Genomic DNA, 22,586 nt, shown 5'->3' with positions numbered 1-22,586 from the left:
ATGTAACACTTTTTCTAGGATGAATTTGAGAACTTAATTGTCCGTCCTCATACAGCAAAGTTGAAAGAATCGTACAGTGAACATCCACATACTCCTAGATACTGCAATTAATATTTGAATATATTTGCTTTAATGTCTATTCATTCATCCATCTTACTTTTTCCCCATGTTAGTATGTCACAGACATCTGCACACTCTGCTCTCAACACTTCATACCATTAACTAGAGTTTAATATTTGTTTGTAGTTCTTTGATGTAAAATTTACATAAAATTGTGTGCACGACTCTTAAGTGTATGCTGGCTGAGCTCTAATGAACCTCAGTTATAGCCATTAAGGAAATAATTTACTCATTCCTGGTGAGATTCAAAACAAAACATAAAAGTTACAGGAGGCAGCTCAGGCTCTGCCGTGGGCAAAGCTCTGTGACACGGAGCAAGTGGCTTATCCTTTCTGGGCCTCAGCTTTCCATCTCTAAAATGGGAAGAGTAAGGGAGTCTACTTGAAATCTGATGTGGTTGTTGTGAGTGTTAAACTAGTTAATCTATGTAGAAATACTGAAGAGTGCCTGGCATGTAGGAATTGTCTTAAAAACACTTTCCTTATTACCCAGATGGAACAGTCAAAAGAATTACAGTTGGCGGAGGAAGAAGTAAAGGCAAAAGTATGTTGTTGAAAAATTTCAAAGACGGCCAACAGAGGAACTTCAGCGGGATCTACATGGTTGTGAGGAGACAGGTCGGGGGAGAGGGAGGCTGTGAGCTAAATCGTGATCCACTGCCACGGAAAACCAGCTCCATTTACCTGTGGGTGAAGAGATGGAGAAGAATGCATTTAGAATCTGGACATGACCAGAGGGAGAAAGGTAAGGCTCCACAGGTGTTTGCCATTTATAATAAGCCCTTGACAAGATCTCATTTATTTAAATCATGTACATATGTTTTTGTATTTTTAATTTAAATTTAACTTGAAAAACAGACAAGATTCTGACACATGTTGTAACATGGAGGAACCCTGAGGACTTTATATTAAGTGAAATAAGCCAGACACAAAAGGTCTGTGAGATTCCACTTATATGAGGTCCCTAGAGGAGTCAGATTCATAAAGACAGGAAGTAGGATGGTGGTGCCAGGGGCTGGGGGAGGGGAGGGGAGTGAGTGTTTAATGGGGACAGAGTTTCAGTGTGGGAAGGTGAGAAAGTTCTGGAGACGGATGGTGGTGATGGTTGCACTACAATGAGAATGTACTTAATGCCACTGAAGTGGACACTTAAAAATGGGAAAGATGGTAAATTTTATGGTACAGGTATATGTATTTTACCTAAATTAAAAACAAATTAACAAACCAGAAAGCACAGAAGATTATCCCTAAAACACCCCTGTATCACCACAGGAAGAAGCTAATGTTAACATCTGATTCTAATTATTTCAGATATGTTTCCCTTTTAATGAAAGAAAATTGTACTGGACAAAGTTGAACACCCCTACCCCCCGCCCGCCTTGTAATTTCAATTTAAAAAATCCCAAGTAGTTGTAATTCAGGGTGTCATCCGGGGTCTCTGGTCCCGCTCCCCACATAAGAACGCAGGACATGGTGAGGCCAAAAAGGAATACCCACGGAGCCATAGATAGGGGAGTCATATCACTATATTCTCGCTGGGGGCTGGGTTGGAGACACAGGAAGCAGGCTCTACACGATCTGCAACCTGCCGTCCGCTTCTCTATCAACCAACCAACCCCACTTGCTAGCTGCAATCCACCGTGTTAACTGCAATCCACCCTTGCTAGCTCAACCACCATCTTCTTGCCAGCCCCCATTTTCTGCTAGCGTAGCCACAGCAGTTATACTAGTGGTCAATGGCTCATTGGTTACAGCTGATGCCCAACCAGCCACGCTGATGGCCATCCAATCACAGTTGATGGCCATTTACTACCTGAGCCAGCACCTTGAGAGCCTGGAAACTGCACTCCTGGCTCTGTCCCCACAGTAGTTTACAGTGAGAAGCCTCCCTCCCACTCTGGTCCCCCAACTACCCCCACCACCACTTTGGAGGGAACAAGTTTACCAGATTTTTATTCTCTTTCCAGAGATGATTAATTGATTTCAGGCTGGTAACTTTAAGTTGAAAAGTATACAATAATTTGGCTGAGTTTAGGAGCAGTACCAGAATGTTTAAAATAATACATTTCCTCCTATTTATATGTTTAATTTTTAAATTTATAACTGCTAAGGACCTCAGAAGGGTTTGTTGGGTGGAGGCACTTAACAAGATTAAAGAATAAAATATATGATTTAATAAGTGTCACCTATAATATTTAAGTGATTTCAACCCACTACATATGTAGTTCTAAGTGGACCCAAATGTGGAGCCAGTGGCCTCTTGAAAGTGAGGGTCCACTCTGCCAGGTATAAAGTAACATAGTAGCTGTAACTGGAACTTAAAGGCTGAAGTGAAACTATGTTTCTCAAGGTATAATTTAAATGGACCATACATTTACAAAGTAACTATAACGATGGATTTTTCTAGGCACCAAAGCTGCCCCAAACCCAGACACTGTCCTCAGTTTGACTTGAGGAACCAAAAGGCTAGTGTGGCTGGAACACAGCAAGTGAAGGGGAAAGTGCGAGGAGATGAAGGCAGGGAAGTGAGAAGGTTTGCGTGGGGTAGATCGTGTGGGGCTTTAGGGCCTGCGGGGAAGGGGGCTTTTATCACCAGTGAGGTGGGTGCAATGGAGAATTCAGCGCAGAGGAGGGACTGATCTAATTTAGGTTTTGCATAATTTTCACTTGCTGTTGCGCTGGGGAGCACCGCCACTGGATGGGAGGAGCAGGTGGGAAAAACTGGGTCTTACTCGTTAAAAAAAATTAAAAAAAAAAAAAAAGGAACAGCGGTCTTGGCTTGGAAAGCTCCAGGGATGCCCAACGGATCAGAAGGCGGGGCTGCCTTTTAGATCCTTGACCTATCCATTGCTGCCCCCGCGTGGCCACAGCTTGAACTGCATAAGTTTAAGTTGTACAGCATGACTTACATAGGTTGTGAAATGATTACCACAGTAAGTTTAGATAACATCCATCATCGCATACAGATAGAAAAAAAGAAAAGACAAAAAAAGTTTTCTACCTTGTGATGAGAACTCTTAGGATTTACTCTTTTAACAACTTTCAAATACACAATACAACATTGTTAACTTAGAGTAATGCCCTCAAGGTCCATCCATGTTGTTGCAAATGGCAAGATATCCCTCTTTTTAATGGATGAATAATATTCCATTGTTCATATATACCACAACTTCTTTATTCATTCGTCAGTCAGTGGACATTTAGGTTGTTTTCATGTCTTGGCTACTGTGAATAATGCGGCTTTGTATGTGGGGGAGCAGGTATCTCTTTGACATAGTGTTTTTGTTTCCTTCCTATTCCAGAAGTAGAACTGCTGGATCATAAGGTAGTTCTATTTTTAATTTTTTGAGGAACCTCCATACTATTTTCCATAGTGGCTGCACCAATTTGCAATCCCACCAACAGTGCACAAGGGTTCCCTTTCCTCCACATTCTCCCCCACACTTGTTTTTTGCTGATTTATTGATGATGGCCATTCTGACAGGTGTGAGGTGTTATCTCATTGTGGTTTTAATTTGCATTTCTCTGATGATTCTTTATATGTCTGTTGGCCATGTATGTCCTCTTTGGAGAAATATTTATTTAGGTTCTCTGTCCTTTGGAGAAATGTTTATTCAGGTCCTCTGCTCATTTTTAAATTTTTTCGTGTTAAAGTGTATGAGTTTCTTATATATTATGATTATTAACCCCTTATTAGATGCAAATATCTTCTCCCTCCCAGTAGGTTGTCTTTCATTTTGTTGATGGTTTCTTTCACTGTACAAAACCTTTATAGTTTGATGTGGTCCCATTTTCAATCTCGCTTTTGTTGCCATGCTTTTGGTGTCAGATTAAAAAAAATCACCAAGACCTACAACAAGGAGGTTACAGACTATGTTTTCTATAAGTTTTATGGTTTCAGGTCTTAATGTTTAACTCTTTAATCCATTTCGAGTTAATTTTTGTGAGTGGTGTGAGACTGGGGTCTGGTTTCATTCTTTTGCATGTGCACATCCAATTTTCCCAGCACCATTTATTGAACAGATTTTCCTCCATTAGGTTTCTTGGCTCCCTTGTCAAATAATAGTTGATTGTATATGTGTGGGTTTATTTCTGGGCTCTTGGTCTATGTGTCTGTGTTAATGATTGTAACGTTTTGTTTTGACTACTATAGCTTTGTAATATAGCTTGAAATCAGGAAGTGTTTTTGAAATCAGAAAACTTTGCTCTTATTTCTCAGGATTGATTTAGGTATTCAGGATCTTTTGTGGTTCCATATAAATTTTAGGATTTCTTTTTTCTATTTTGTAAAATATGTCATTGGAATCTTGATAGGGATTGCATTGAATCTATAGATAGCTTTGGTAGTATGAACATTTTAACAATATTCTTCCAATACATGAACACGGGATATCTTTTTATTTATTTGTGACTTCTTCAACTTCTTTCATCAGTGTCGTATAGTTTTCAGTGTACAGCTCTTTCACCTCCTTAAATTTATTCCTAAGTATTTTCTTATATTTTTTTATAGTTTAATGTATTTTAATAGCAAACTTACAGGAATAGCACAGGTGGCTGACATTAAAAACAGGTACCTGCATGTAGGACAATTCAGTTAAAGAAGTATAGTGAATGGATGGAATCTACTGTATGATAAAAATGCTACAAATTCCATTTTGTTGCCATCAGTAAGATTTTTTTTAAATAAAAATCTAAATGCTGGCATTGTTTAGAAAAATTTAACAGGTTTATTTATAATTGTTATAAAGTGAAACTGTTGAGACTTGTTCAGTGAAACATTTTGACTTACATTAATGCTTTATGTCCCCATGTTTATATTAAAAATTCACACACAAATGAAAATGGAAGAACTTTTAATACCTGATTTCTGTGCCCTATTTTTTCATTTGCAACCATCTACTTAAGTACCTCTTGACCCCATGGGAAAAAATATTTAACAACCAATAACAGGAAGACAAGAAATTTGGTTTTTTAAAGAATGAAATAGTTCCTATCATAGTGGATTGTTAAGCACATCTCCACATATATGGCATGCTAGCTGGTGTCTTTTGGCATAATTGTTACACATTTGGCATGGATAGCACACAGGTTGGTGTCCTCTAAAAGGCCAACCAAATGGGCCACACTTGCCTCCTGCAAAGTAGCAATAGCTGTGCTCTGAAAGCACAGGTCTGTTTTGAAGTCCTGAGCGTTTTCTTGCAACAAATGCTGGAAGGGAACTTTAGACTTTTACCTTTATTTTTTATTGGGGAATGTTGGGAAACAGTGTGTTTCTCCAGGGCCCATCAGCTACAGGTCATTGCAATCTAGTTGTGGGGGGCGCAGCTCACTGGCCCATGTGGGAATCGAACTGGCAATCCTGTTGTTGAGCGCTCACGCTCTAACCATCCGACTGCTCCCGGTCTTTCTTTTTTCTTAATGTAGGAGTTTATCACTATAAACTTGCCTTTTGAACCACTTTTGCAGTATCCCATAGGTTTTGTTATGTTGTGTTTCCACTTTCATTTGTTTAAAGTTATTATTTTAAATTTTTTTTGGACCCATTTGTTGTTCAGGTGTATGTTGCTTAATTTGCACATATTTGTGAAATTTCCAGCTTTCCTCCTATTATTGATTTTCAGTTTTATTCCATTGTGGTCAGAAAAGATACTTGATATGACTTCAGTCTTCTTAAATTTGCTAAGAATTGTCTTGTGACCTATTGTATGATCTATCCTGGAGAATGTTTCATGTGCACTTAAAAAGAATGGTTATTCTGCTGCTGTTAGATGGAATACTCTGTATATGTCTGCTGGATAGCACAAGGGTCTCGGGGTCTGGATGTTTCTTGCTATCCTTGCTAAATGTTAAAATGTAGCACAGTATTTGGAGATGCAGCTGTAAACAGGATGAGCTTGATAGGAACCCAACCTGGTAAGTATAGCCAACTGCAAAGAAGAAACCAACATGTAATTAGCCAATTAGTATACATAAGCAATGGCCAAGCCTCTCTTAAGGGAGACAGAGCTTTGGATGTGAATCCCGTCTCCTTTACTTGCTTCAAGTAAATCAAACTACCACCTAACAACAACTATGGTTTGTTCTTAAATGGTGCACGCTTTGAGTTTGGTAATAGGTTCATTCGGTCTAAAGTATGGTTTAGTTGGATGTTTCCTTGTTGCTTTTCTTTCTGGATGATCTATTCATTGTTGAAAGTGGGTATTGAAGTCTTCCACTATTATTGTATTGTCTACTTTCCCCTTAAGATCTGTTTGTATTTCTTTAATATATTTAGGTGCTCTGATGTTGGATGCTGATATATTTATGACTGTTATATCTTCTTGATGAATTGACCCCTTTATCATTATAGAAGTATACCTATTCCTGCTCTCTTTTGGCTTCTACTTGCATGGAGTATCTTTTTCCATCCCTTCACTTTGATTCTATCTGAGTTCTTAAAGCTGAAGTGAGTCTCTTGTAGGCAGCATATAGTAGTTGGGTCTTGTGTTTCTTTCTTTTTTCAATCCATCAATCTATTCTACGAGTATGTCTTTTGATTAAAGGATTCAATCCATTTATATTTAGAGTAATTATTGATAGGTAAGGACTTACTAGTGCCATCTTATTAATTTTTTCTGTTCATTTTGTAGTTCCTTTGTTATTTTCTTCATCTCTTGCTGCCTTCCTTTGTGGATTGATTTTACATATTAGTATGCTTTGATTCCCTTCTCTTTATCTTTTGTGAATCTTTTGTAGGTTTTTGCTTTGTGGTTACCATAAGAATTACATAAAACGTCTTGTAGATATAACAGTCTATTTTATGCTCTTAACAACTTAACTTCAATCATATAAAAAACTCTACACTTTTACTCCCCTTTTATATTTTTGATGTCACAATTTACCTTTTTTTATTGTGTACTCATAAGCAAATTATTATAGCTATTATTATTTTTAATACTCTTGTTGTTAACCTTTATACTGGAGTTAAGTGTTTAACTCTTCACCATATTACAGTATTAGAGTATTCTGAATTTGACTTTACCTTTACCAGAGTGTTGTATATTCATAGGTTTTCATGTTACCAATTACTGTCCTTTCTTTCAGCTTGAAAATTCAGCATTTCTTGTAAGGCAGGTCGAGTGGTAATAAACTCCCTCAGATTTTATTTGCCCGGGAAAATTTTTCTCTCTCCTTCAGTTCTGAAAGATAGGTTCTCTGGGCAATGTATTCTATGTTGGCAGTTTTTTTTTTTTCTTTTTCTGTCAGCACCTTAAATATATTTTACCACTCTCTCCAGGTCTGTAAGGTTTCTGCTGAGAAGTCCTCTGATAGACTTATGGGGGTTCCCTCATAAGTTACAAGCTTTTTTCTCTTGTTACTTTTAAGATTCTTTGTCGTTGATTTTTGACAGTTCTATTATAATGTGTCTTGGAAAGGGTTTCTTTAAGTTGATTTTGTTTGGTAATCTGTGAATGTCACTTACTTGGATATCCAAATGTCTGCCCAGATTTGGGAAGTTGTCAGCCATTATTTCTTTAAATAAGCTCTCTGCTTCCTTCTTCCTCTCTTTTGCTCTGCAACTCTAAGAATTTGCAATTTTTTTTTTTTAATGGTATCCTATAGATCAGATAGGCTTTCTTCACTCTTTTTCGTTCTTTTTCTTTGTTCTCTGACTGGATATTTTCAAAGTTCCTGTCTTCAAGCTCACAGATTCCTTTTTCTGTTTGATCACTTCTGCTGTGGATGCTCTCTATTGCATTTTTCGTTTCATTCTTTATATTCTTCAGTTCCATAATTTGTTTGGTTCTTTTAAATGATTTCTATCTCTTCATTAAACTTCTTGTTTGTGTAGTCTTTTCCTGATTTCATTGAATTGCCTGTGTTTTCTTATAGCTCACTGTTTCCTTAGAACAGCTATTTTGAATTCTTTATCTGCTAAATTGCAGATCTCCCTGTCTTTGGGTTTGGTTAGTGGAAGATTATTGTGATCCTTTGGTGGTGCCATGTTACCTTTATTTTTCATGTTCTTTGAAGTTTTCATTGTTATCTTTGCATTTGAAGTAACAGTCAACTCTTCCAGTCTTTACTAACTTCCTTCAAAAAAGGGATAACTTCCATCAGCCCTGCTAGAGATGCTGAGGGTATCTCGGACCTTCTGTGGGTACACCATCTCCATGCTTCTTGCTCCCTCTTGTGGCAGAATTTGTAAGTTTGTAAGCCTTCTCTGGATCTTGTAAACACTAAGTCAAATGTGGACAGTCTTTTTTCCCCCCCAAAGGTGGCACTAGAGCTCGTTTGTGGTCTCTCCCTGGCCTATAGATTCTGCCGATTTTTGCACGTGCTCACTAACCATCATCTATGCACAGAGAGCTGGCCACAGGGTAGGGGAGGTGTGTAGGTGAGGTATGCAGAGCCCTAGGAGTATCTATGGGCCAGTTGGGGGAATCCATGGGTGAGGAGTTCCCAGTGGCTTGTTGGCAGGCTTCTTGATGGAAACTGTGATGCAGAGAGTAGGATCCATGTCCCTTCAATGTCCTTTGAGAGTCTTATCTGCCACTCTTCCTACCTCTCTCCTCCCCCAAGTCACGCAGCTCACAATTCAGTGCTCTCAAGATCTCTCTTGGCCTATAATTGTGCCACCTTAGCGGAGAGATGATGCAGGTAAAGTTAAACTGTTTCTCTTACCCTGTTCAATGTATCCAACATCATTCTTTTTTTGTTTATTTCCTCCAATGGAGTGCTGGAACTTCTCCTCCAGAAATCTGAACTTCCACACTTTCTCTCCATGGGTGATTGTTTGAGTCATTGTTCTCCAGGGGCTCTCAGACCGTGGCTGAGAGGGCCTGAAGCCTGTTTACAGGCCAGTAAAGGGTCCACAGCTGGGAATGAGGTCTGTCTGTTTGGCAATTTCATGCACATATTTCACTTGCTCAAGTGTGTGCATGTGACTTGCCATGTCTGCATTCATTGTGTTGCAACCCTTACTTTTCCCCCAAAAAAATCCACTTTGGTGATGAAACACCTAGTCCATATTATTTTTCAGTCAACATTTTGGGGACTTGTCTGGGATTCCAGAGAACAACACTGACGGCTTCATGGCAGGTGAGCAACCAGTTGCTGGCACCCGACATAGAGCCACTTTGGCTGCTGTCTTGCTTTCCAATTTGAATGCTTAGGGTAAGTCTTCTCCAGGAATTGAGCTTCTGCTTTTTGTATTTTGAAGCTCTCTGGGCTTTATTTGGTAATTGTTTAAAATTTTTGTTGTTGTTTTTGTTTGTCCTGTTGTTGTCAAAAAGGCCTTGTTTGTCTGTGTCTGTAAGTACTCGATTTGGCATGTTGGCCTGATTTCTTTGGAAACAGGTTGTCCACTGAGAAAAAGCTAGCTTTGGCCTAAAGATCCTTTTGGGGAACAGAAGTTATTTCCATGGAAATTAGTCAGTTTGGCCCAGAATTAGACTGTCGTCTCATTGAGAGGAGTGTCACTCAGGCTCAGCCTATAACTGGACTCTTCCAGGGTCAGTTATTTTCCTAGAACTGGCTTTTACCTTCGGCCTGGTCTTCTGTGATCAGATTGTTCCAGAGTGAGGCTGGCTGGTAGCTGACCTGCAGGCTGCTCAAGATTGTTTTGGTCTTTTTGCTCTAGGGGAAAGTATCTGACAGATGGGATCTCGGCTATCTAAATATTTTAAGACCGTCCCTCCCCTGCCAGGGACCCTGGCCGAGTACAAGGTTAAAAGCCACAGACAATTTTCATGCACATGTTTCACTAAATGGACAAATCTAACTAAAAGTAATTCAGAAAATCAGTGGCCACTGTGGGGAACTTCTGAGATTCCCAAAATTAATTTTCTTAAAACCAAACTGGACAAAAATAGTGCTAAAACTGAGTGGGATCATTTTGAATGGTATTTTGAGGCTTCCAAATGAGACCAAGAATCTGAAGGCTCCTCTTTGTTAAATAAAATCTTAAAATTAAAAGGCTACTGAAACTTCAATGGCGTCTGAAGTCAAGTGTTCTTCCTCTGCAGCACTGTCTTGGCCCCCCTCCCCCGCCCTTGACTCCATTGTCTCAGGTTCCATCTTTAGGTCCACCCTATCCTTCTGTGCAGACTTTGCCTCAGTTTTATTCTCCAGTTTGTGCAAGTGCTTCTTCCCCAACTCCTTTGCCTCACTCCACTTTTGACACCATCTTGCCTTCCACCACTGCTTTTACTTCTGGTTTCACCTTCAGGGCCATTTCCTCCTGAATCCTCCCCTGCTCTTTCTTCCTACAACACAGGGAAGCCTGTGTGCACTGCCCTGGACAGTTTAAATTGCCTAGCTCTTTTGAGATTTGGCAAATAGTTTTTACACAGCTTCCCCTCATCTCATGGATATAATTGTTTTAGTCATGACATGTTTGTGTTCTCACTGGACTGAAGTTTCCCTTGCAGACAAGTTAATGGCTCTAAAATGGCTAACATGCTATTAGAGAAGATTATTCCTACTTGGGAACTCCTCTTGAACGCCAGTGATCAAAGAACCTATTTCACTGGTCAGGTGCTACAACGAATCTGCTATTCGGCTAGTTTTACATTTTCACTGTGCTTACCATCCTCAATCCTCAGGTTTAGTTGAACATTATGAAGATTCAATTGGCAAAATTTGCAGTAACTCTCCAAATACGTTGGCCAAAAGCATTGTCATTGGTTCTCTTAAATGTCAGATCTACCTCTTTTGGGACTCAAAGGCTTTCCCCTTTTGAGATAATTACAGCGCTCCCCATGCATTTGGCTCCTGCTTCTTTTGATCCACAGTTTGTAAAAGACATACTTCAATAATGTAAAGGCTTATTTCTATTGAAAATCACGCTTTGGTAGAACAATCTTTTCACAATGTACTCCAAGGCAATGAAAAACTCAAGATCTATACAACCTGGAGACTTCATTCATTGGAAAAGACACCTCAAAAAAGATTCCCTCCAGCCTTGCTGGAAAGGCCTCTGTCAGATACTGTTGACAAACCCCTGTGCTGCTAACTCCAGGGAGTAGACTCTTGATTACATGTGTCAGATCTAAAGAAGGCACCAAACAGTCTGATGACCTGAAACTAAAAAGCTGTCAAAAATTAAAGCAGGTGGCCTCTGAAGATGAATTGCCAAAACAACTGAACCAGGCCTGGACAATTTCTTTCTTACTATTCTTAGTTCACTTTCTTTTCCTAAGCTATCACATGAAAAGGGGCAAATTTCTGGTTATTGAATCTGTCATCAAGAACTTTGATCTAAGATAACGATGGTCTTCATCTAGAGGTTTGAGCTCCTGATTTAAATTCCTCATGTAGACTAAGTTGTTATATTGTTCTAATCCTGTTTTGAATTCTTAACTTTTGCATGTGTTGCCTATTAACCCTGGACAAGAGCTGTTCCCAATCCATACACCTTTCCTCTGATATGAGACACAACACCCAGAAGAGGTCCTGATATCAAGGGACAAAAAGGCTGAAGTTGAAAGACCTGTGATGCTTTCAGAGAAAGACCTTGATCAAAAGGAAGGAATGATAAAAGACTGACTAGGCCTTTAAGCGAACGTAACCAGTCAGGAGGCTCTACGGGAAGAACTAGAGCCTATGGGAGGACTTCTCACACTCTACGTAATCACAAGAACCCTACACATGAGGACCCTACAGGAAGAACTGTTTATAATAAAGCTCTATGGTTCTAACTACTTCTCCCTTTAATTTCCTTTCCCTTTATATAAATACTTCTCCATCTTGGCACGTGGGCCAGAGTGTGCACGTGGCTTGCTATGTCTGCATACACTGAGTTGCAACCCTTTCTTTCTCCTGAATAAATCCTTAGTGATGAAACACCTAGTTGATATTCTTCAGTTGATGAGCCTAATTCCAAAATGAACAGTGTCTGTGGACAGGCTGGGAAGACAAGGCTCCCTGTCCCTGCTGTTCCAGAGGGCTTTCTTCCTAGGAAGAGCAGGACTTCAATGTTTATAATCCCACCCCAAGGCACCTATTACTGAGGCTATGTGCCTGGTGAGTGTGCTTGAAGAGCTGTAGTTCACCTCCAAAGGCAGTCTGTTGGCAGAATTCCTTCTTGCTTAGGGAAGGGCAGTCTTTGTTCTATTAAGGCCTTCAACTGATTTGATGAGGCCCACCCACATTATGAAGGGTATTCTGATTTACTCAAACTTTTACCAATTTAAGAGATGTTCTCATTCAAAAATCACCTTTATATAAACATCCAGTAGAATATTTGATCACAGTGGACTTGCATAAATATCACTCTATTCAGAGAATAAATTCAGGATGGCCTAAAACAGTGCAGATAAACCTAACCTTTTCTCAAAATTGAGAGGGATTCCAGGGTTTAATATAGGAACAAAATGAAAATCCCAAATACTATAAAACTTTAAAATAAAGGTGAATTAAAATTTTCTTAAATGATGTTAAATACAAAGACACCAGAAAGAGTTGTGGCCTAAATCAATGGAAAGTCTCAAGGTCCAGATACTCATGTCCAAATTCATGATCACCTGCAAAACTGCAAAAAGAATGAATATGAACCACGTCTGTATTTTTATGGGGAATCTTTCCTGTCAATCACAGGAATGCAGAACTTTCTCCACTGCTGTCCTCTATTTACTTCCACACCAAAGCGGTTCTTGAAACTGTAAGGTGTGTTACATGCTGGAAATTCATGTGATCGAAAATGACAGTCACTCACTGACGCTCCTACCTTCAGAGAAAATATATACATACATCCAGCCTCCCTAATATCTCGTTTTTTGGTTTTTACATTTCATCAAAACTCTAATTTCCATCTTATAAACCAAACTTTACCACTGGTTAACCATCTTTTTTCCTGTAAAAATGAGCATCAGATGAAAGAACTGGTTTATTTCATACCTCTATATCACGTCTGACAGCCTTATTTGTGCTAAATTGGGTATGTTTTGAATCTACAGTGTCTGGTAGATGAGGTATGTTGAAAAATTTGCATCAAGAGTATAGTCTCTGAGCAAGAAAGGACTTACTGGAATACTGGTCCCGTCTTTCTCCCTTGCTAGGTTTGTGTTCTCTCACAATTTACCTAAACATGCAGGCCTCAGTTGAGTCACAAAGGAGATATTAAAGGTTTTATGTACTTCACTAAGATGTGAATTTCTACATTTTCACTGACGTACTTTATGGTAAGTAATGTCCATCCAATACACCAGTATCAGTATTTAGATAATGAGAAGGAAAGACAAAAACTGTCCCAGTGGACTAGGGGCTGGCCTTGCTTTTTCTTATTGTGAAGTGAAAAATGTCAAAGGCTTCCATCATCAAACAAAGCTACTCAGTGATCACAATGGATTCATACAAAAATAAGGGTATTTTTAAACTATATCTGTAAAATTGGTGAGAGAGACAATTCCAAATCATAAAAATGACCAAAATTTCCCCCTTAATAACACGACTGACTGGAGCTTATGGGTTAGGTTTCGCTCTACTACACTGTTTTAGCCTTCTAGAAAACAACATTTATGATTGCCAATGATAGAATTAAGTTCACCTCACAGCATCCAATACATCCAGAAATGTCTTGCTTCTTTGAATAGTAATCAAATCACTTGCAAAAGCCTAAATCATATATTGTTTTGAGCATCCTCTTACTGACAAATCCATAGTCATTTAGGGTTTGCAGTCATTCTTAATACTACAATATACACCACTCTTGTTGACTCCTGGTGTAATCCTGGTAGGTTTAGTTGAAATGGCACTGACAAAACAAATGAACAAGAAATTAGCTTCAAGACAAAAACTGTTAACTATAAAATAAAAAAAAATATACAATTTACTGGAAAAAACTCAAAATATGTGTATACAAGGTAATATTGAGTGAGAATATAGAACTATTAACTTGACAAAATTACAAAGTTGATCTGAAAATCCATAATTACAATGGGATATTTTAATATATGTGCTCAGGAAATAAAAATCACAACTGTTACATACAAACTGTATGAAAACAATAAGATATTTCTAAGAACTACAGATTTTATTTGACAAAAATACCTTGTTTTTAACCACAAACACACATAATCAAAAATTTGCTGCACACTTGTGTACAGCTGTGAGCAATGGGAAACATTCACAATCTGCCTGATATGAGGAAGGTGCCAAATCTCACATGGAAGGAGTGGGTCACAGAAGTCACTACACAGTGTAGCAGAGGAACAAACTCCAACCTGGTTCATTTGGACGGCACCATTGCAGCTGTCATAGTGGAATCAAGAACACATGGTCACTAACAGTATTACCAGAACAAGGTGTTTACTGTACAACTTAGATCTTATATGAATACAGTCCAGGAAAGATGGAAGTGCAAGCATCAGAAAATACTCCAAACCATGAAAGTTCAAATTAGTTGCCTAGTAGACATATGGAAGATTGCAAGAAAACCCAAATGATGGATCTTTGATGTGGAACTTCTGAAGGTATGTGTGGAAACCTACACGTCTGAGAAAATTGAAGCAGTTGATTGTGGTTTTGAGGATACTCTTGATTGACAGATCAAGGAATCAGGAAAACAGGCTGGAAGCAGGTGTCCTCAATTCTTGTGCACCTGCGTCCCTCCCTGTATGGTGACTCCAAAACCTGACTAATGCCTTCTATACTTTCGCATTCCAAATCTCACACAAATGAAGCTACAGGTGAATTCTAAAATGAAACCATAGAAAGAAAAAATATTCTAAAACTGGTCTCATTACCCAGGTGACAAAACACAATTTAGGAGAACCAATTCTACATTTCATTGTTCAATAACAGCAACCCAAACGTCAACTCTGTGATTGGGAATCCATGTATGTGGACAGCTGACTGTAGTTATACTCAGATCTTCAACTGCATGGGAGGTCAGTGTCCCGAACCCCTGCACTGTTCAAGGGTCAACTGTCATTCACATGAGACTATATCATAAAATTTGCATATTTACAAATTTATGTCTTATTAGCAAGGAAAATGGAATAAGGGTCTTCTGGTGAAAACAAAAAAGTAGGTTTTCTCGTAAAAAAGAAGGAAAATATATAGGATATCCAGTACCTGGCACAGGAGGCCATTTGAAATCCCAACAAATACTAAAATATCATTTGTCAATAACTCCTTATAAAACAATTGAAACATAAAAATCTATTGCATATTAGAAATACACTTCACCTGTATATCAAACAGGCTCCAAAATAGAAAAAGAAAAATGTTATTAAGTGATTTAAGAAGAAAATACCTATAAACCCTACATATATTGCATAAGGAGTATTACCTCAATGTTCATTTTTGGAAGTAGTAAATATCCACAGTTCAAAGATCCACTTTAAGAATGAGGCACAAATAAAGACAATACATTTATAACTTTTATAATGACTTTCATGTTATAGTTTTTTGGAACTTTATACATGGATTAATTTGTATCGGGTTTTCTCATATGACTTATATTTATAGGATCTCATTCCAGTGGGAATTTTCACATGTAAGGATGAAGGCCAACTGATGTCCTTTTCAAATTGTTTACATTCAAGAGGTTTTTATTCTGTATGAGATCTTTCATGCCTTCTAAAGGAATGGGGACGACTGAAGGCTTTCCCACATTGTTTACATTTGTATGGTTTCTCGCCAGTATGCGTTCTCACGTGTCCTCGAAAGGTAGTGCGATAAACGAAGGCTTTTCCACACTCTTTACATTCAAAAGGTTTCTCTCCAGTATGGGTTTTTTCATGTGTTCGAAAGGATGTGTAACAACTGAAGGCTCTACCACATTCCTTACATTCATAGGGCTTCTCTCCAGTGTGAGTCCTTTCATGTATTCGAAATGAACTGGGAAAATTGAAGGCTTTCCCACATTCCTTACATTTATAAGGTCCCTCTCCAGTATGCATTATCATGTGTGTTCGAACACTTGAGGGAGAAATGAAAGCTTTCCCACATTCTTTACATTTATAGGGTTTCTCTCCACTGTGCTTTCTCATGTGTCCTTGAAATGTTGTACGATAAATGAAGGTCTTCCCACATTCCATACATTTATAGGGTTTCTCTCCAGTATGTATTCTTTCATGTATTCGAAAGGAACTGGGCCAACTGAAGGTTTTACCACACTGCTTACATTCATAGGGCTTCTCTCCAGTGTGAGTCCTTTCATGTGATCGAAAAGAACTGGGACAAATGAATGCTTTCCCACATTCCTTACATTTATAAGGTCCATCTCCTGTGTGTGTTACCATGTGTGTTCGAATGCTTGAAAGAGAAATGAAAGCTTTACCACATTCCTTACATTCATAGGGTTTCTCACCAGTGTGAATTCTTTCATGTATTCTTAAACCTAGAGGAGAACTGAAGGTTTTTTCACACTGCTTACATTCATATTGTTTCTCTGCAGTGTGAGTCCTTTCATGTCTTCGAAAGGAACTGGGACAACTGAGGGCTTTACCACACTGCTTACATTCATAGGGTTTTTCTCCAGTGTGATTTCTTTCATGTATTCGCAGACCTAGAGGAGATCTGAGAGATTTACCACACTGTTTACATTCATACGGTTTCTCTCCAGTGTGAGTTCTTTCATGTGTTCGAAGCGACGTGGAACAACTAAAGGCTTTCCCACATTCCTTACATTTATAAGGAGCATCTCCAGTGTGTGTTATCATGTGTCTTCGAAAGGTTGTGAGCCACGTGAAAGCTTTCCCACATTCCTTACATTCATAGGGTTTCTCTCCAGTGTGAGTCCTTTCATGTCTATGAACAGATTTGCGGTAACTGAAGCCTTTCCCACATTCTTTACATTTATATGGCTTCTCTTCACATTCATGATACTCATATGGTTTGTGTCCAGTGTGAGATCTGATGTGCCTGTTAAGGGATGAATGACGCACAAAAACTTTTCCACACACACTACATTTACATAGTTTTACTTCAGAAGTTTTCTTGTTCAGATTAAGATTCAGAATTTGGCTGATGGTTTCTTGACACTGACTACCTTCTTTGCTTTCATGGAGTTTTTCTACCATATGACTTCTGTAAAAAATGAGAAGCATGGTATTAATGATTTCTCTAGTATCATATTTATTAGTAGGGGATTGGAATTGCATTTTTATAATTTACAACAAAGGTGAAGGTTTTCTGTCCTTTCTGAATAGTTTGTAAGTGAATATACTGAATACTCTGTAAGAGGACTTGACCATGGCTATTATGAAAACAGTGATCTTAATATATGGGATTAAGGATAAATAAATTTAAAGAAGGGGTTATCTTATTTGCTTGTTTTTAAAAATTCATGACATATTAGAGTTCTCATGTAGAATAAGGCTGTCTATTGTGTGACATACCTTAGTTTTCTCCCCTGGATTTTGTACTGATTTTCAATGTTATAATCTTCCCACTTTTTTCCTAAATGCAGACCTAGAAAAATAATTCCAAATTATGAGAAATTACAGAAATAGCATTAGATTGTAGGTTCATAATGAGCCGTGACCATGCTTAGTTTATTTACTAATGTATTCCCTTTCCACATTCTACATCTTGGAACGATGCTGATGGGCAAGACATACTTTTTCTGTAATTCACAAATTAAGTAAAAATGTTGTCATCCCTACCTACTGAGGCCAGGTTCCTGAAGGTTTCCCGCATCACATCTCTATAGAGTTTCTTCTGTGAAGGATCCAGTAAGGCCCACTCCTCCAGGGTGAAGGTCACAGCCACATCCTCAAAGGTCACTGAGTCCTAAAACGTTGCAAATATGTGTACAGTAGGATGAGTGAGACTGACAGCACTGGGGATTTATATTCAATTTATAGGAAGGTTACATATGATTCTCTGGTCTCAAAACATTTATTTCATGTCTCGATCATCAGAAACTCACTTTGTCCACACTTAATTCCTCATAAATTTAACAGCATCATGAATGCATGCAAAATATTTATGCATTTTTACTGTGATCACTTTAAATATTATTGCTCTTTAATGGCAGGATCTGGACAAATGAGAGAAATGCTATACAAATGAAACAAACATCATTTTAAATACACCAATTCCTCGTGAGAAAAACTCTCTCTCATCTCCTTTCTTATTACCTACCATTTAACTCAGCACTCCAAGATGTACACGGTCAAATCTACATGAGGTTTTAATGAATAAAAACATGTCAAGACATTGGAAGCTTTTACTTCTATTCCCATCTCCAAACATGAGAGTCCAGGCAGACTGGGGAAATCCAACTTGTAACAAGAACCAACTGGTCATATCAGTGTGAAGCACTCCAGGCCATTAGAAGTAGCTAGATCAAGTTGGCTAAAAAAATATTCTTGTGAAGTAGTAAATTTTGTAATATTTATCACAGACTCAGTTTACACATTCTGTCCCATTTCATGGAACTAGGAAGTTCTTCAGAAGCTAGGCCTCAGATAACTTCACATGATATGGCATACTAAAAAGGCATGATGACTTAGGCCTTCAACAAAAACTCTATAGACATGAGCCCCAGAGGTGCTTCTCACCAGTTTTCAGCACACATAGGCACACATTCTGAGATAAGGTGCTAGAAAAGCTCTTTTCGGTCAAACCCTAACCGTCTGTCCCATCCTTTGCTGACCTGGAGTAACAGATTAAGAGCTTCAAATTACAAGGGAGTTCAATGAAATCCACAATGGCTTGATGGACTGCCCATAATCATAAAATATATAAAGGATTCTGCAGTGCTTTCCTCCGAAAGAACCTAACATCTCCATTTTCTAATTTCAGGAGGACGTTTCCTGACTAGCCACTCTAGAGGCAGCCCTTCCAACTTCTCTCACTTCTGAGCTCCCCTAGGGTGCACAGAAGCATAAGAGCCCCCCACCAAGTATAGGCATCCCTAAGTCGGTGACACCACACACTGCCAAAAGGGTATGCAAGAGTTTATTACTTCCATAAATGATGTCTCTGGGAAGTAAGGCAGGCCTCTCAAGGCATGAAATGAAAGAGCATGGAAAAGCACATGGACTTGTTTTGTTCAGGTTGTGAGTGGACTAAAGTGAGTTCACTCACAGGGGCAGCAGCTTGCATGGACTGAATCTTTTGCCACCCCCAAAGGAGAAAGCACGAAGTCTTCCTTATCACCCTGGATAAATGTGGGGCACAAGAAGGAGGAGGCTGAGGCTTTAAAGCTGTCAGCAGTCGATCATCAAAAACTGGAGTCAGATTTCTTTTGCTTTTTTTTTTTCTCTCCTGTCTGTCATATAGTAAACTTAGTAGCTGTTGTTCCCAGCCTCACAACACAAAAGCAAAAAACCTAAAATGAACAACCTTCTTGGGTCTATCAGAAAACTGAGGACATGGGGAAACCACCATCTCCAAAACTGGAGAGACACAAAAAAAAGCTATTTTATAATATGATCAGAATATTCTATAGTTAAAAAAACCTGTCCTTAAAATAACCTGTTTCACTAGGGCCTAACCAAAGACAATAAAGAACATAATATCCAAGAACTGTGTGACACTGTCATTGTAAAATGACAGCTGTAACATACACATAATAGGAATACTTGATAGAAAAAAAAGGCAGAAAGGAACAGAAGAAATAAGTGAAGCAATAATCACTGAGGTTTTCCTAACATTAGTGACAGACAGCAAAATGTAGATCCAGTAAGCTAAGAGAACATAAAACATGAAAACAAACAAAACATGAAAAAAAAAACAACCCAAAAATGCACACCCAAGCATATTATATTCAAAGTGGAGAAAAATCAAAGACAAAGATAATTTACTGAAAAAAAACTAAAGAGGAAAAAACAAACCTTAGTTATACTGAAACAAGGATAAGAATTGGATTTATTTTCAGAGACCATGCAAGCAAGAAGACAGTAGAGTGAAATATTTAAAATGCTGCAATTTAAAAAAACAACAAACCAATATCCTATGATTCTGTGTCAAGCAAAATTATTCAAAAGTGAGAGAGAAATAAAGACTTTCCGAGATAAAAACTGAGAGAATCTGACATCAATACCTGTTTTGCAAGAAATGTTAAAAGAAAATGATCAGAAAAAAGATAAATGATAGAGGTGGAGCATCAAAAAAAGGGATTAATGAAGATAAAATATATTACCCTTGTAATATATATAAAATATACATTATTATTCTTTTTTTTATTTGTACTTAATCTGATATTACTCTGTTCAAGGATAAGTGAAACAAATGACAACAATGTTAAAAGAGACAGAGGGAGGAATTGAAAATATACGTGACCCTTGAACATCTATGGGTTTGAACTGTGTGGGTCCTCTTATATGTGGATTTTTTTCAGTACAGTTGGCCCACTTATACTTGGATTTTTAAAGCCTCCTGTATAATTCTCCAGGCCCTCCTGCAGATAATCAGAAATGTAAACACAGTCCACAACTGCCAGAGACTAAAGGAACCAAAGGGAAGAAATGGAAAGGAGAGCCTTTTGAAAAAGTTCCCTTATCTAAGCCCCTGTACTCCCCCCAACCCGCCATGCTTACTTAAAAATTATGTGTCAAGGACAAATACAAATCTTAAAGGTCTTCTTTAAAAGTGGTAAAAGCCTTGCCATCTGAACATATAAACCTAACTTATTCCAACTGTAATAAGTTAGTGAGTTTTTTTGCCTTATTATACTTGTCTCATGGCTGAAATTTTAAAAATGAAACTATCAGGTCTCTGGTTGCATCTGTCTATATATATGTGTGTGTGTGTCTACCTGCAGAGCATATTAACAAAATTGTTTTATAGAATGCTCTGTTTAACTTAAAAAAATTAAGTGCTTATATAAATTAAGAAATATAACAGAAACTAACCCAAATATTTTTCAGGCTCTGGAAAAATATTTGATATTAAAGTTCATTAAAAAAGGCATGTCTTTAGTTATCAGAATTTAATATTTTATTCTACCTAGGCTTATAAATCTATCAGCAAAAATAATAACTTAGAATGACTGCTGACTTGGTCTAACATCTCATGAAACTTTTATGGGTAATCTAAACATAATTATTACAACAGGTAAAATAAATAGACATAGGTAGGGACAAAACGTCTTTCAGATGAAACACTTTAGCAACAATTATATGTACTTAAAAATAGTTTCCGAAGATGTTTGATAACTTGAAACTTTAAAGTTTTGCTAGCTGAGTTAACTGATGATTACCTGACTATTTAGATCATTTTCCAAATAAAATACTGAAATATTAATTTTTAATAAGTCTATTTTTGGCTTATTACAGAGAAACTAAAACATAAATTTGGATTTTGCTGTTAGTAAATGTGTCACATTGAAACACTGCACTATTAAAAAGGAAACATGTTTCTTCAAATTATGAAATACATTAATAAATTTTCCAATCTGAAAAAAACCCTGATGTAACAGTTCACAATAGCTTACTTAGTTTTCATTAGAAATTGAGGTTTTTAAGAGTTAGAAATTCCAACATATATAATTGAAACTACGAGGAATATGTTTTCAGTAAAAGAAGGTGTAAGGTATGGAAATGGGGTTTTGAGGAAAAGTTGTACAGGTTTGTGAAAAGGAATCCTGACAAAGCAAATTTTGCATATGATCAAACTAGATAGGCTTGAATGTATTTATTATAAATTTTATTATCAACAACGTACTTATGTAAAACTAAAACAAATGTACTTATGTAAAAATAAGACAATGTTATCTGCTAGTGTAAGAGACTGTTAGCATGAGAACTGCTATCTTTAGGTCAGGGTTAACAGCCCCTAGCCTGAAACAACATAATTATAAAATTCCAGGATGTGGGCAGTTGCAGCATGGAGACTAGAAGTTCTGTAGCTTATCCTATACTCCTTATAGCTATGCAAGTTCTGTAGCTTATCTTATACTCCTGGTCTCCTTGTCCTGTAGTAAATCTTATACTCTTTGAAGCTATGTAAGTCCTGTAAGTTTATCTAGTACTCTCTGAAGCTATGGAAAGCCTTGAAAATGCTATATAACCCCTTGGCTTTAAGTGTTGGGGGTCCTTGTTAAAACCCGCTGCGTCGGGCAGAGACTCGGACCCCAGCTGGCTGGAAATAAACCTCGCTGTGTGACTTGCATTATTGTGCGGGTTCTCTGTCTGTCTGAGGGGGACAATTCCGGACCTTAACACTAGAAGGACAGTTTTCCTGTACAACTGGTATGCTCTTAATAAGAGATTATAAAGCAAAAGCAAAGATTTTATGTTTCATTAAAATGATTTCCTGTGCTCTGTATCATCAGGTTTTTCACTGCTTAGGTAAACCAATACTGGGGGTGCCAAAAAAATACATACATATTTTAAGAGCTGTTATCTATGTATTAGATACTTTTTGAAGTTGAAATGAATTACGGTAGCAAAGTGTAGTATGATGTTCGTTCAAAAGATGGCGTTTATGAAACAAATGCTAGCGTCACCATGTGACAGGCAGTCAAAGAAAATGGCAGAAGCACGGTTGTCGTTAGAGGCGCAAGGCCATTTTGAAGTAGTATTTGAA

The 22,586-nt window shown here is 37.9% G+C and overlaps 1 protein-coding gene and 1 long non-coding RNA gene across 2 annotated transcripts in view; one reads left to right on the top strand and one right to left on the bottom strand.

Moving 5' to 3' along the window:
• Nucleotides 1–792: 792 nt before the first annotated feature.
• On the top strand, nt 793–20,958 carry LOC117037647 (uncharacterized). Its single transcript, XR_004425564.1, has 3 exons — nt 793–864; nt 9,142–9,275; nt 18,858–20,958. It is a non-coding gene; the product is annotated as an uncharacterized LOC117037647 (long non-coding RNA).
• The window catches only part of LOC117037646 (zinc finger protein 709-like), a 58,314-nt gene continuing 49,683 nt past the window's right edge, over nt 13,956–22,586 (bottom strand). The window contains 1 exon segment of the mRNA XM_033133862.1: nt 13,956–16,917. Within this exon segment, the coding sequence (XP_032989753.1) occupies nt 15,521–16,917 (1,397 nt within the window). The 3' untranslated portion in view covers nt 13,956–15,520.

The sequence above is a fragment of the Rhinolophus ferrumequinum genome, chromosome 18, assembly GCF_004115265.2.
Source record: "Rhinolophus ferrumequinum isolate MPI-CBG mRhiFer1 chromosome 18, mRhiFer1_v1.p, whole genome shotgun sequence".
In the NCBI taxonomy this organism is placed as follows: Eukaryota; Metazoa; Chordata; class Mammalia; order Chiroptera; family Rhinolophidae; genus Rhinolophus; species Rhinolophus ferrumequinum.
Note: the sequence above shows the minus strand (reverse complement) of the source record. Positions and strands in the feature narration are given on the sequence as shown.